The following is a 13,483-nucleotide window of genomic DNA, read 5'->3' on the forward strand; positions in this document are numbered from 1 at the left end:
GACTCCTGAAAATAAATCCATACTTTTCTGAATTGCCTGCCTTCTGGCAATAATTTTGATGATCATCATAAAATTATTTCTTAATACTTTTTCGTATTATAAAATCACACATGGTAGTAATCAAAATATAAATATGCAATAAAAAGATGTTGTTGTTCTGTCGCTAAGTCATGTCTGACTCTTTGTGACTCCGTGGACTGCAGTGTCAGGCTTCCCTTTTCTTCACCATCTCCCAGAGTTTGTTCAAACGTCTACCACATTTAAAGTTAACTATATTTCAACCTTTGGGCATATCTCTTTAGGGGTAATCATTTTTTATATGCATATTTGTATTTTTGTTCATTTTGCAGAATGAGATTTATGTTAAATATATACTCTGTATTCTACAACTTGCCTTTAAATTATGAGCGTATCCCTGAGTCACTAGTCTTCAAACCCATCCTTTTAAAATAACAATCCATCATATGCACGTGCCACAATTCATTCAGCATTTCCTAGTTATTTGGCTTCAAGATTGGTTTTGATTTTAATTATAAAAATGAAATTCTAACATCCTAGAAATAGGCTTATTGAGTTATTGAGTATGAACAATAAAAATTTTAAACTGTTAATTGATAGTGCTAAATTTTTACAGGAAATTTATCTATAGAGGTAGTATTTGAAAATAATTATTCTTGGTATATTTAAAAATTTCATGCTGTAATTATCTCTGTTTAGTTCTTTCAATTTTTGCTTTACATGTTTTGCAGACTCTCATTAAGTGCATACAGATATAGAATTGTTATGTCCATCTAGTGAATGGAAACACTTATCATTATCATTATGAAATGTCTGTCTTTATCTCTAAAACTCTCTCTTCATGTAAACACTACTTTGGCACGTTTGTGTAGCTCTATCAGCTCTCTTTTTGTTAGTGGTTGCCTATTACATCTTTTTATATCTGTTCATTCTCTACTTTTCTATGTCATATTTTAAATGTCTCTCTAATAAACAACATATAAAAAGGATAGAAACATAGAAAATAAAAAGGGAGAGAGAAGATATAAAGAAAGAAATAGAAACAGAAAGTAAGAAGGAGGGGGTTAAGTAATTAATGAGTTGTAACTAAAGGCTACGACTCTGTCTCTAGATACTATTTTATCCTTTGTCTGAAGGAGAGATAAAGAAGACTGGGAGCTGAAGAGAAATAGGGAGAACAGAGGCAAGTGGCTGAAGGATGGGTGGAGTTAAATTTGTGTTACATAAGTGTTGATTTCTCTAACCATACTCTAACATGAATTTTTATGTCTTTTTTCTCTCTTACAACTTTAGTTTAATGATGAGAAGAAACTGATGAACTTCCATCAGAATCTTCAGGATATCACAGAAGATCAACTCAGTTTGGCCTCAATCCACTATATGCGATCTCACTACCAAGAAGCCATTGATATTTACAAGCGAATACTGCTAGATAACAGGTGTGTGTCCTGTTACTCCTCCTTGAACTCTCATTTTGTTACTTTCTTCTGTACCCAGTTTGGCTGAGGACCTAGTGTCCTTTGGTTCTAATATTACCGTGTGTTCAAGTCTGTTTAGCTAATAATCTGGTGAGATTAAGAACTCCTTATAGTCTATACTTCTTATTGTCTATTGTCTTTCCCCCTCTTAATTGCCCTCCCATTAAGTTTCAGTACCACAGGTATATTGTATATCTGGTTATGTACTGTATGTATATCCATATACAGTATCTGTATATGTACTATATGTTTATCTATGTATATATATATATAAAATAAATATTATTTTTCATCTCTCCTTAAGAACCAATTTTTCATCTCTCCATAAGAACCAATTTTCACCCCTTTGAGGCTGATATCACACCTGTTGAAAATGCATGGTCTAGATGTATCCATTTCAGTGTTGTAGTTACATTGAAGGTAATTTGCTGACAAAACTAGAAACAAACTAGTATTCCAACTTTATCACTGACTACTTGGTCTCTCTTCTGCATCCCAAAATGTCTCATCCATCTCCCTTCTCCCTCCTTTTGCAGTACTGTCATAGTCTCCCACCTGTTCCGTTCTCAGTTATCCAGTCTACTTGCCTTGTCTGTCCATGTTCTGTATGGTGTCAGCTTATTTGCATTTATACTTCATTACTGATTATATTAGTTTTGTTGGTTTTTTTTTTTTAACATAAAGAGGTAGTAGTTGAACTTCTCCCTTTCTTCTCTAGTTGTCATCTTTTACTCTACTTATATCAAAACACTCAAATATTATAACACAAAAAGAAAAAGACTACACTGATGATATTGCCTTTTTCTTTAAAAAAAAGAAATGTCCTCTTTGCCTTACTGTCCAGTGGAGCCATTAAAAATGTCTGTAGTTTGACAATATTTTTGTGAAGTAGAGTTAAATTGTTAATCCTTAATTTTTTTCATCTAATAGGGAATACCTTGCCCTCAATGTTTATGTGGCCCTATGTTACTACAAGTTGGATTACTATGACGTGTCTCAAGAAGTTCTGGCTGTTTATCTTCAGCAAATTCCTGATAGCACCATCGCGCTCAATCTTAAGGCCTGTAATCATTTTCGCCTTTACAACGGCAAAGCCGCTGAGGTAGTGATGAAATTTGTTCTTAATTCACTTAATTCCAGTTTGAATTACCCTATACTTCCCAGGTTATTCATAAAACTATTATCTGTTACTCTTGATTAATATCCCTTTGTTGTTGCCAGTGTGATTCTATAAGAAGCCAACTGTATGAATATTTATATTTACCAGATATTCTAAAAAAGAATGTTGACTTCTGAATTCTCTGTGTGCATCTGATAAACTATAGATGATCTTTATCTGTGTCTTACATTACCATAAATATGTTAAAAACCAAGTACTTCTGCTTCTTTGTCTGAAATATGTTTGTGGCTCAGAGTCATCAACACATAATCAGAAACCTAGAGTGCCCATGACTCTCTTCTCCTTCATCCGCGCTCTAATTTTCTACCCGTTCCTGTCATTTCGGTTCCAGATACCTCTCTTCTCTGTGCCTCTTCCTTTGCCACTGCTCTTGTTCAGGCACTCCTTACCTCTTGTTTCAACTCCCCAAATAATTTCCTTGCCTCTCGTCTTTGTTCTCTTCAGTCCAGTCATTGAGTTTGTTTCACACACCCAGATCCTCCTACTGCCGTGTCTTTGTACACTCCATTCTGCTTCCTGGAGTGCCTTTCTCTGCTTAGTGATACTGCAGTATTTCCTTTAAGGTTACCCCAAGAAGCAATAGTGGGAGGCATTTTATAAGTAGTTAGAAAGTGGTTAACTTATAGGCACTGTGCAGAATACTTTGTATCCATTATTTAGTTTTCCTGACAATCCTGTGGATAAATTGTGTTAAATAGCTCTCTCTTTTTTCCTTTTTTTGATTTGTTTCCTTGTTGTTATAGCTCTCGTTTTATTTGAAACTGAGTATACAGAAGTCCATACATTATGATCTCATTTTATTAAACTACACACAAACACACGCATACACATATATATGCATATAAACATAGATATAAATAGATAGCATGTTCTATACTATATCTATACAGATTCGGGTATATATATTTGAATATACTTTATGTATAGATATGTTTAGGTTAACCCTATGTGGGAGTCCATGAGTACAAATTAATTCCTTGGCCATTACTTTAGTTGATGTCAGAAGCCACCAAAATTTAAATGCAAAATTTCTTTATGTGCCAACACCCTGCCCAAAAGGTAGTGTAAGTGGCATCATACCGGCCTAGATTAGGGGAAGGAATGATTGTGCTCAGTCGTGTCTGACTCTTTGGTGACCCCATGGACTGTAGCCCGCCAGACTCCTCTATTGATGGGATTTTCCAGGCAAGAGTATTGGAGTGAGCTGCCATTTCCTCCTCCAGAGGGGTCTTCCCAACCCAGGGATCAAACCTGCATCTACTGTGCCTCCTTCATTAGCAGGTGGATTCTTTACCACTGTACCACCTGGGAAGTCCAGAATTGGGGGGGGGGGGGAGGAAGAAATTGAAACTATAAAATGAACTACTATATCAAACAAAATTTATTGTGTAATAGCAGGAAGCACTATTGATTTACTTTACACTAACAGCAGATTGAGTTGGTGAGTGAAACAGCATTTATCAGCTGGTGGATAGAGAACATATATCCTTAACATTTGCTCAGGTTCACTTTTCATGGCTTGTGTTGATAAAGGTGCTCACTTGAGGCAAAAGAAATGCCTACAATTAAATTGCTTAGTATGCAATGGAACGGTTGCTTTATGTATGAAATAAAATACATTCTTGGATATCCTCATTTCAGCTAAAGTCCCTGCCTAATTAACTAGTTCTCAGCATCAGCAGTTTAATAGTAAACTGGATTTGCAATTTGATCTTTAATTAGAGTTTTGGTTAAAATAAATAAAAGAAGTATATTTTTGTCTTTCTATATTGAGTCAGTCTTGGGGGCTTTGCCAATGTTGGCAAAGGTCCAACCTATTAAATGCTTATATCTTGTCTGCACATGTTCTTTCCATCGTCTGGAATGGGTGACATGGCTAACCAATATGTTCTAGATCTAATGCTATCCAACGCAGGACGGCAAATTGTACTTCTTACTCACTAAAAGCATGCTTTTTCATTTGAAATTGTGCCCGTGCAGATTACATATTGATTGTATAATGTTCTCCAGCAGTAGATAACTATGACAAATGTACCCTTAGGAGCTTGCTTTCTTTCTTTTTTTTGACAGCAGTAGGATATAGTTTGTTTTTACTTATAATAGTTTTATTAAACCTTCTAAAAGCAACCATTCCTCTAGTATCTTTTAAAATGGGCTCTATATTATAATTCATTCTCTCCCCACACACCAAAGCATTCTGCTCTTCTCTAGTAAGCATGAAATATTATGTAATGATTCATTCAATTCTTAAAGTCCTTCGAACACCTCACCCAAAGTTATACAACTGACAAGTGAGAAATTCAGATCTCTGAGGCCCATAGATGGCTGGTTCATGTTGATGTTTGACAGAAAACAACAAAATTCTGTAAAGCAATTATCCTTCAACTAAAAAATAAATTTAAAAAAACAAAAAACAAAACAAAAAATAAAGCCCATAGACGTAACCACTAAAATTTAATGCAACTTTAGGTGTGCAGTCTTCTTCTCTGCTCTTAGCTTATATGTATATATAACTTATATATATGTATACACACATACACATGTGATAATACAGCTACCAAATAACAACCATGATTTTATATATATATATAATCAAACAATATGGTTATTATATCTTACCAACAAATAATTGTTAATAATATGGCTATTATATATGATTCTATATCTATATATGAAATCATGCTTACTGTTTGGTAGTTGCCTAATTACTTTTTTTTTTCTGAACAAGTTTTATTATTCACAGAGAGGAAGGAGCTCTGTCCTTGGCTGCAACTTTCCTCATGACTACCAGGACATTACTCAGCTCCTCTCCCTTCTTCTTGGCATGGATGTGTGTCCCCACCCTTTTCTTGATGAACTTGAGGCCCTGCTTTCAGAGACCTTGAGTAGCTCCATGGCTTGCCACTCCTAACAGGTGAAGCTGCAGACCTCTCAGATCATGAGGCTTGTTCTTGGTGAAGTGCCCACAGTAACAGTGGCTATAGCTCTGTTGGTTCACATTCTTAGTCATCTTGTAGGCCTTGCTGATGCCCACAGTCATGGGGTAGCACAGAGCCATGGCACTGAGCTGCATGGGGGCCCTTAGGGTCCAGATGGTGGTGGGTCCTACTGGAGCAAGGCCTCATGAACCTGCTTTAATTATCTTTAATCTAGATAAGCTTATTGAGGGTTAAGCCTTGTGACATTTATATCCCAGGACCTGGCACAATGTATATACAAAGTTGATGCCAAGGAAGTAATGGTTGAATGAGAAATTTAAAATATGACTAACAGATTAAGGGCGAGTCATGTTTCAAAAAAGGAGGTGGTTCAAAACAGGTCAATAAAGATGAAGATTAAGAAAAAGCCATTGGGTTTCATAATTGGTATTTCCTATACTGATTAGAGTATCATTATTATTGAGTGTTGAAGCTAGATGTCAAGGAGATAAGGAGTGAATGAGTAACCTCTTGGACTGAGAAATGTCCTAAGGGATGTGGCAGAAGAAAGACAAGTAGATGAAGAAATAGAAGCAGTGAGAATAGGATGCTTGCGAAAGGAAGGAATAGTTTCAGAGGATAAAGACATTTTATCCAAATTCCAATCTTAGGTTTCTAGCTATGTGGTTTCAGTACAAAGTATGCAAAATAACAGTACTGAATTATTGTAGGTTTTTGTGATGTATATAAAGTCCTTAACTTTATATACATAGTAGATAGTGAGCTGAGCAATTATCAAAGATTTTATAGGCTGAAACATAGTCAATTTATCTTTTTCTTTATGTTTAGTGCTTTTTGTATTTTGTTTAAAAAAATATTTCCTAGCCCAAATTTTGTTCTCTGATATTCTAAAAGCTTATTGTTTTGCCTTTTACAAACCCAAATTATCTTAATTATATCTAAAAGGTTTTGTTTCTCAATTAACGACAAAGATTGACAAGTTAGATTGAAAAGACAAAACCCTAATACATGTTTTAAATATTAGTGTTGTTGTTGTTGAGTCATTAAGTCCTGTCTGACTCTTTGGGGGACTCCATGAATTGCAGTACTCCAGGCTTCTCTATTTATCACCAACTCCTGGAACTTGCTCCAACTCATGTCTATGAGTCAGTGATGCCATCCAACCATCTCATCTCTGTTGCCCCTTCTCCTCTTGTTCTCAGACTTTTCCAGCATCAGGGTCTTTTCCAAAGAGTCAGCTCTTCACATTGCGTGGCCAAAGAATTGGAGCTTCAGCCTCAGTCCTTCCAATGAATATTCATGGTTGATTTCCTTTAGGATTGACTGGTTTAATCTCCTTGCTGTCCAGGGGACTCTCAAGAGTCATCTCCTGCTGCACAGTTCAAAAGCATCAATTTTTCGATGCTCAGCCTTCTTTATGGTCCAACTCTCACATCTGTTTACAACTATTGGAAAAACCATAGCTTTGACTATGCGAACCTTTGTCGGCAAAGTGATATTTCTGCTTTTTAATATTCTGTCTAGGTTTGTCATAGCTTTTCTTCCAAGGAGCAAGCATCTTTTAATTTGGTGGCTGCAGTCACTGTCCACAGTGATTTTGGAGCCCAAGAAAATAAAATCTGTCACTGTTTCCACTTTTCCCCATCTATCTGCCATGAAATGATGGGACCAGATGCCATATCTTCATTTTTTGAATGCTGAATTTTAAGCCAGAGTTTTCATCTTCCTCTTTCACCTTCATCAAGAGGCTCTGTAGTTCCCCTTTGCTTTCTGCTATTAAAGTGGTATCATCTGCATATCTGAAGTTATTGCTACTTCTCCTGGCAGTCTTGATTCCAGCTTACGCTTCATCCAGCCCAGCACTTCACATGATGTACTCTGTATATAAGTTAAATAAGCAGGTGACAATATACAACATTGATGTACTCCTTTCCCGATTTTGAACCAGTCCGTTGTTCCATGTCCAGTTGTAACTGTTGCTTCTTGTCCTGCATACAGGTTTCTCAGGAGGCAGGTTAAGGCGGTCTGGTATTCCCATCCCTTTAAGAATTTTCCACAGTTTGTTGTGATACATACAGCCAAAGGCTTTAGCAATGAAGCAGAAATAGATATTTTTTTGGAATTCCCTTGCTTTTTCCTATGATCCAGCATATACTGGCAATTTGATCTCTGGTTCCTCTGCCTTTTCCAAATCCAGCTTGAACATATGGAGGTTCTTAGTTCATCTGCTGCTGAAGCCTAGCTTGAAGGATTGTGAGCATAGTCTTGCTAGCATGTGAAATGAGTGCAATGGTATGGTAATTTGAACATTCTTTGGGATTGGAATGAAAACTGACCTTTTCCAGTCATGTGGCCACTACTGAGTTTTCCAAATTTGCTACCACATTGAGTGCAGCACTTTAACAGCATCTTCTTTTAGAATTTGAAATAGCTCAGCTGGAATTCCATCACCCCCACTAGCTTTGTTCATAATAATGCTTCCTTAAGCCCACTTAACTTCACACTCCAGGATGTCTGGTTCTAGGTGAATGACTACACCACTGTGGTTATCTGGGTCATTAAGACCTTTCTCGTTCAATTCTTCTATGTGTTCTTGCCACATCTTCTTAATCTCTTCTACTTCTGTGATTCCTTGCCATTTCTGTCCTTTATTGTGCCCATCTTTGCGTGAAATGTTCCCGTTATCTCGTTTGTTTGAAGAGATCTCTAGTCTTTTTCATTCTATTGTTTTCCTCTTTCTTTGCATTATTCACTAAAGAAGGCTTTCTTATCTCTTCTTGCTATTTTCTGGAGGTCTGCGTTCAGTTGGGTATATCTTTCCCTTTCTCCTTTGCCTTTTGCTTGTCTTCTTTTCTTAGGTATTTGTAAAGTCTCCTCATTCAGCCACTTTGCCTTCTTGCATTTCTTTTTCTCTGGGATGGTTTTGGTCACAACCTCCTGTACAATGTATAAACCTCTGTCCATTGTTCTTCAGACACTGTCTACCAGACCTAATCCCTTGAACCTAGTTGTCATCTCCACTGTATAATCATAAGGGATTTTCATTTTAAATATAGGACACAGAAAATTTGAATGTGAAAGCATGTATATCATGAGGAATATTTCTTACATGATTTCTATTATGTTTTTGTACTTTTAGACAAGTCATTTTAACTCTAAAATAAGATGACCTACGTCTTCTATTTATACCTCTATGTTTTAACAGCTTTATTGAGGTATAACTAACGTACCATGTAGTCACCCTTTTGAAATACACAGTTCTGTAGGTATTCACCACTGTGGTTAATCTTCACCACAGTCAATTTTATTCATTTATTTATTTTTAAACACTTCCCCCCCCTACTTTTGACTACACCATGCAGCTTGCAAGATCTAACTTCCCTAACCAGGGATTGATCCCACACCCTTGGCAGTGAAAGTGCTGAGTCCTAACCACTGGACTGCCAGGGAATTCCCACCACAGTCAATTCTAAAACACTTCCATTACTTCAAAAAGAAACTCTATAATCTATAGCTATCAACCACCATCCCGCCAACCCCAAACAGCTACTAATCCACTTTCCGTTTCTATAGATTTGTGTGTTTTGGATATTTCCTCTGAAAAAGAGTCATATATTAATCATATATAACCTTTTATGATTGGCCTGTGTTACTTTAGCTTAATGTCTATGAAGTGCATTGTGTTATAACATGTTTCAGTACTTCATTCATTTTTGTCACCAAATAATATTCTATTGTATGGATATACCACATTGTATCTTTCCAATTGTCAGAGATGGATATTTGGATTGTTTCCACATTCTTCCTATTATGATAATGCTGCTGTAAACATGTATATACATGTTTGGGGGCATGTTTTGAATATGTTTCATTTCTCTTGGGCATATACCTAGAAATGGAATTCCTGGGTCATATGGTAGCTATATTTAATTGAGGGTCTTTCAGACTATTTTCCAAAGTGGCTGCACCAGTTTCCACTCCCACTAGCAATGTGTGTAAGAGTTTGGAGTTTCAATTTTTCTACATCCTTACCAACAGTTGTTATTATCTGTCTTTTTTCTTCTAGCCATCCCAGTGGATGTGGATTAGAATCTCACTGTAATTTTGATTTGTATTTTCCTGATAGCTAGAATGATGTTGAGCATCTTTTCATGTGCAGTGAGTGCTGCTTTAAATTTTGTGCCCTGCACATCTCACTTGCCTCACCTTTTGTCCTGGCTGGCCCTGTCTGAGATCAAAGCTAGCCTCATAATACTAAAAGATTTTGTCTTTTCGCTTTCATTCACTTTTGAGTGTGCAGTGAAGTTTTCCAGAGACAGCATGATTTCAAAATAGGTTGATTGCAGGCACAGATATGCCAATCAAGCTGTCATCTGTTAAGGCAGACATTGAAGAGACTTGCAAAAATAGATAACAGTACCATTCTTCTCACTAAATTTTTGTATTGGTAAATACAGTTTTTTTTAATGAAAAATATGTTATTTGTGTTAATGTGTAGTTAGTTTATTAGTACTTTTGATTAATTGAATACTTGAAATTTCTGTTTGAATTTCTAATACAATATATATGAATGGCTGTAACCCACTTAAACAAAAACTCTTTGGGATCCTTAGTAATTTTTAAGGTTTAAAAAAGACCTTGAGATCAAAAAGCTTGAAAACTGCTAAACTAGCCTAATATTACCCAAGACTTTGGAATTCCTGCTGTAGACAAGAGGAGATTAGTAAAAGGTTGCTACATAGGTGTGCATTCCCATATGGCATCAGGTAGAACAAGTTTGTAGTGCTTAGTGAGAACAGTCAAGAATTTAATTATTTTATACAGAAAATCTTAGGTATCCACTGATGGAGGTAGAAAAAGAAGGTGAGAATTAGTCAGAATTATAAATTGGCAAGAGGGAATAGCAGAAAGCTGAGGAAGTGGATAAATAAGCCTCAGACATTACTAAAGACACTGTAGAAATGGCTGACCATTTGTTCTAGGGGAAGTTAAAGAAGCAGGATAAAACAAAAGAGATCTGATAGTTCTAATAAATAGTAACATAGAAGGGAGAAGGTATATTGATTGCATTATGTAAATAAAGGCCAATTCAGCAGGAAGAAAGTATAGGAAAATTCAGGACACAGGTGGAATGGTCAGATTGAAGAATCAACCGTAGTGGACTTCCCTGGTGTTACAGTGGTTGAAAGTCCAACTGCTAATGTAGGAGGCACAAGTTCAATCCCTGGTCCAGAAAGATTCTGCCTGCCGTTGAGCAGCTAAAGCCTATGTACCATACCTACTGAGCCTGGGCTCTAGAGCCCTTGACCACAACTACTGAACTACTGAGCCCGAGTGTTGCAGCTACTGGAGCCCAAGTACCTCAACCCCATGCTCTGCAACAAGAGAAGCCTACACACTTCAATGAAGAGTAGCCCCCTCTCACCACAACTACAGAAAGCCCACGTGCAGCAGTAAAGACCCAGTGCAGTCAAAAATAATAAGTAATACATAAATAAGTTAATTAATATAAAATGTTAAATAAAGAAAAATAACCAACCTTAGTTGTTAAAAGTTTATCACCTGAAAGGAAAGACTAACTCTAGGAGTCTTTAGATTTGGGTTCACCAGTTTCAGACTTGCTGCTTAGAGGTTCAGTCATTTAATGTTTATAAGCCTCAACGTTCTCATCTGTAAAATGAGGAGAATAATAATTACATTGATTATTTCTCAGAGCCCTGCAGAACAAAGGAAGCAGCATGTTAAAGTCTTTGTAAGCTATAAAACTTTGTAATTCTTACAGGTAATGTAAGAACTATACACTTGTCATTTTCATAAGCCTTTCCTTTTTTTAATTTCAGGCAGAACTCAAAAGCTTGATGGACAACGCTTCTTCTTCCTTTGAATTTGCTAAAGAGCTCATCAGGCACAATCTGGTGAATAAGAGTTTCCAGTCTTGATGATTTGAGGCCTACCCTATTTTGGGTACATTACAGTGGTTGGGAAGATGAATGAAGGGAACTATCTCAACAAGTATTTCTCTACTCCAAGTGAATTCTTTCTTCTTGTGGAGGAGAGAGAATGAGTTTAAGATACCAGGTTCTTTCCTTACTGGGAAGGCAGTAACACATACTTTAGAAAGAAGTGTGAGGCAGTGAGATCCAAGTGTTCATTTTGTTGGCAAAGACAAAGGAACATATCCTTTACTTTCTGATGAAAGTGAAAATCCTTTACTTTCTGATGAAAGTAAAACTTGAGCTGGTCTTTGAAGATGCCTTGGATTTAAAGGGTTCATTTGTGGCAAGGACATGAATGAATGAATGAGGAAGACGTATGTGAGCAGACTGAATTTACTGGAACAGAAAATTTGCACTGGGATAGTTGCTAAAAAAAAAAAAAGATTCAGATAAGTTTCAAGTTTGATTCAATTGACTCAGCAGTAAAGTGGGCGCAGAGCAGCTGTATTCAACTCAGACACCTGGGGACACTGAGCATATTACTCAGTATTGTTGAGTTTCAGATTCCTTGTGTGAATATGGCAATAATAATAACTACACCTTTTCCTTCTGATTTCTCTGCACCTTCGTTAGCACTAAGTCTCCCAGTACCAATGCTGAAAACCGTAGCTGGTTTAGACTCTCTCTTCCCCTTTATTTCTGATACTCAGTCACTTAATCCTATTAATTCTTCGTTGGCAGTGTTTTCTATTTATTCCATTCCTCCTCTAACTCAGGCCTCCATCACAGAGTTTTCTGAGATTATTTTGCATTATGAGCTCCTGGCTCTAACCTTTTCACTTCTAATTTAGTCTATAAATTAAAGCCAGATTCATTTTTGTGGAGAATATGATATGTTAGAGAGAGTAGTCTGGAAATTAAACTTGGAAAGAGATTAAGACTGGAAGATTAAGAGATTAACATTTAGGAGTTTTCATAAGAGTAGGGATAGCTGAAGAAAAGGTTGAAAAAAGAGAAATATTGTTCAAGAGAGTATTTGTATTTAAGGGGCTGAAAGAGGAGAATAAGAAAATAACTCAAAAAGGGGCAGGTGAGAGAAAACACCTACATAATGTACAACCCCTTCTGCAACACAGGTTTGAAATGCGTGGGTCCACTCATACACAGATTTTTCTGTCATTAATACTGTACTATCTGAGGTGGGTTGAATCCTCATATATGGAGGAACCCTGCATGTGGGTGGCTGACTGTAAATTATATTTGCGTTTTCAATTGTGTGGAGAGTCAGCACCCTTAAACAATCCCCCTTACCATTGTTCAATAGTCAACAGTCATTTTATAAAAGTTTTCTAATTTTTATATAATTTTTAAAGGTTATACTCCATTTACAGTTATTACAAAATATCAGCTATGTGCTCTGTGTTATACAAATACGTCTTTATATCCTGTCTTACACCCAATAGTCTATACTTCCCCCACCCCCCACATACTGCCCTCCCCACTGGTAACCACTAGTTTGTTCTCTATATCTGTGAGTCTGTCTGCTGCTTTTCTGCTCTATTCACTGGTGTGTTGAATTTTTTTTTAGATTCCACATATAAGTGATATCAAACAATATTTGTCTCTCTGTCTGACTTATTTCACTTAGCATAATGCCCTCCAGATCCATCCATGTTGCAAATGGCAAATTTTTCATTATTTTTTATGGCTGAGCAATATTCCATTGTATATACAGACCACATCTTCTTTGTCCATTCAGCTCGTCTGTTGATGGACACAGGTTGCTTCTGACTGTAATGTCATTGTGCTGTGCTGTGCTTAGTCGCTCAGTCATGTCCGACTCTTTACAACCCCATGGACTGTAGCCCACCAGGCTCCTCTGTCCATGAGGATTCTCCAGGCAAGACTACTGGAGTGGGTTGCCATGCCTTC

The 13,483-nt window shown here is 36.7% G+C and overlaps 1 protein-coding gene and 1 pseudogene across 5 annotated transcripts in view; one reads left to right on the forward strand and one right to left on the reverse strand.

Moving 5' to 3' along the window:
- IFT56 (intraflagellar transport 56) overlaps window positions 1-13,483 on the forward strand; it is a 45,698-nt gene that overhangs the window by 12,901 nt on the left and 19,314 nt on the right. For all 5 annotated transcript variants that reach the window (XM_060415140.1, XM_060415138.1, XM_004008098.6 and 2 more), the window contains 3 exons: window positions 1,312-1,457; window positions 2,427-2,598; window positions 11,456-11,530. In XM_060415140.1, the coding sequence (XP_060271123.1) occupies window positions 1,312-1,457; window positions 2,427-2,598; window positions 11,456-11,530 (393 nt within the window). The remainder of the gene's footprint in view (window positions 1-1,311; window positions 1,458-2,426; window positions 2,599-11,455; window positions 11,531-13,483) is intronic.
- On the reverse strand, window positions 5,414-5,734 carry LOC114114554 (large ribosomal subunit protein eL36-like; annotated as a pseudogene).

The sequence above is a fragment of the Ovis aries genome, chromosome 4 (genome assembly GCF_016772045.2).
Source record: "Ovis aries strain OAR_USU_Benz2616 breed Rambouillet chromosome 4, ARS-UI_Ramb_v3.0, whole genome shotgun sequence".
Lineage (NCBI taxonomy): Eukaryota > Metazoa > Chordata > Mammalia > Artiodactyla > Bovidae > Ovis > Ovis aries.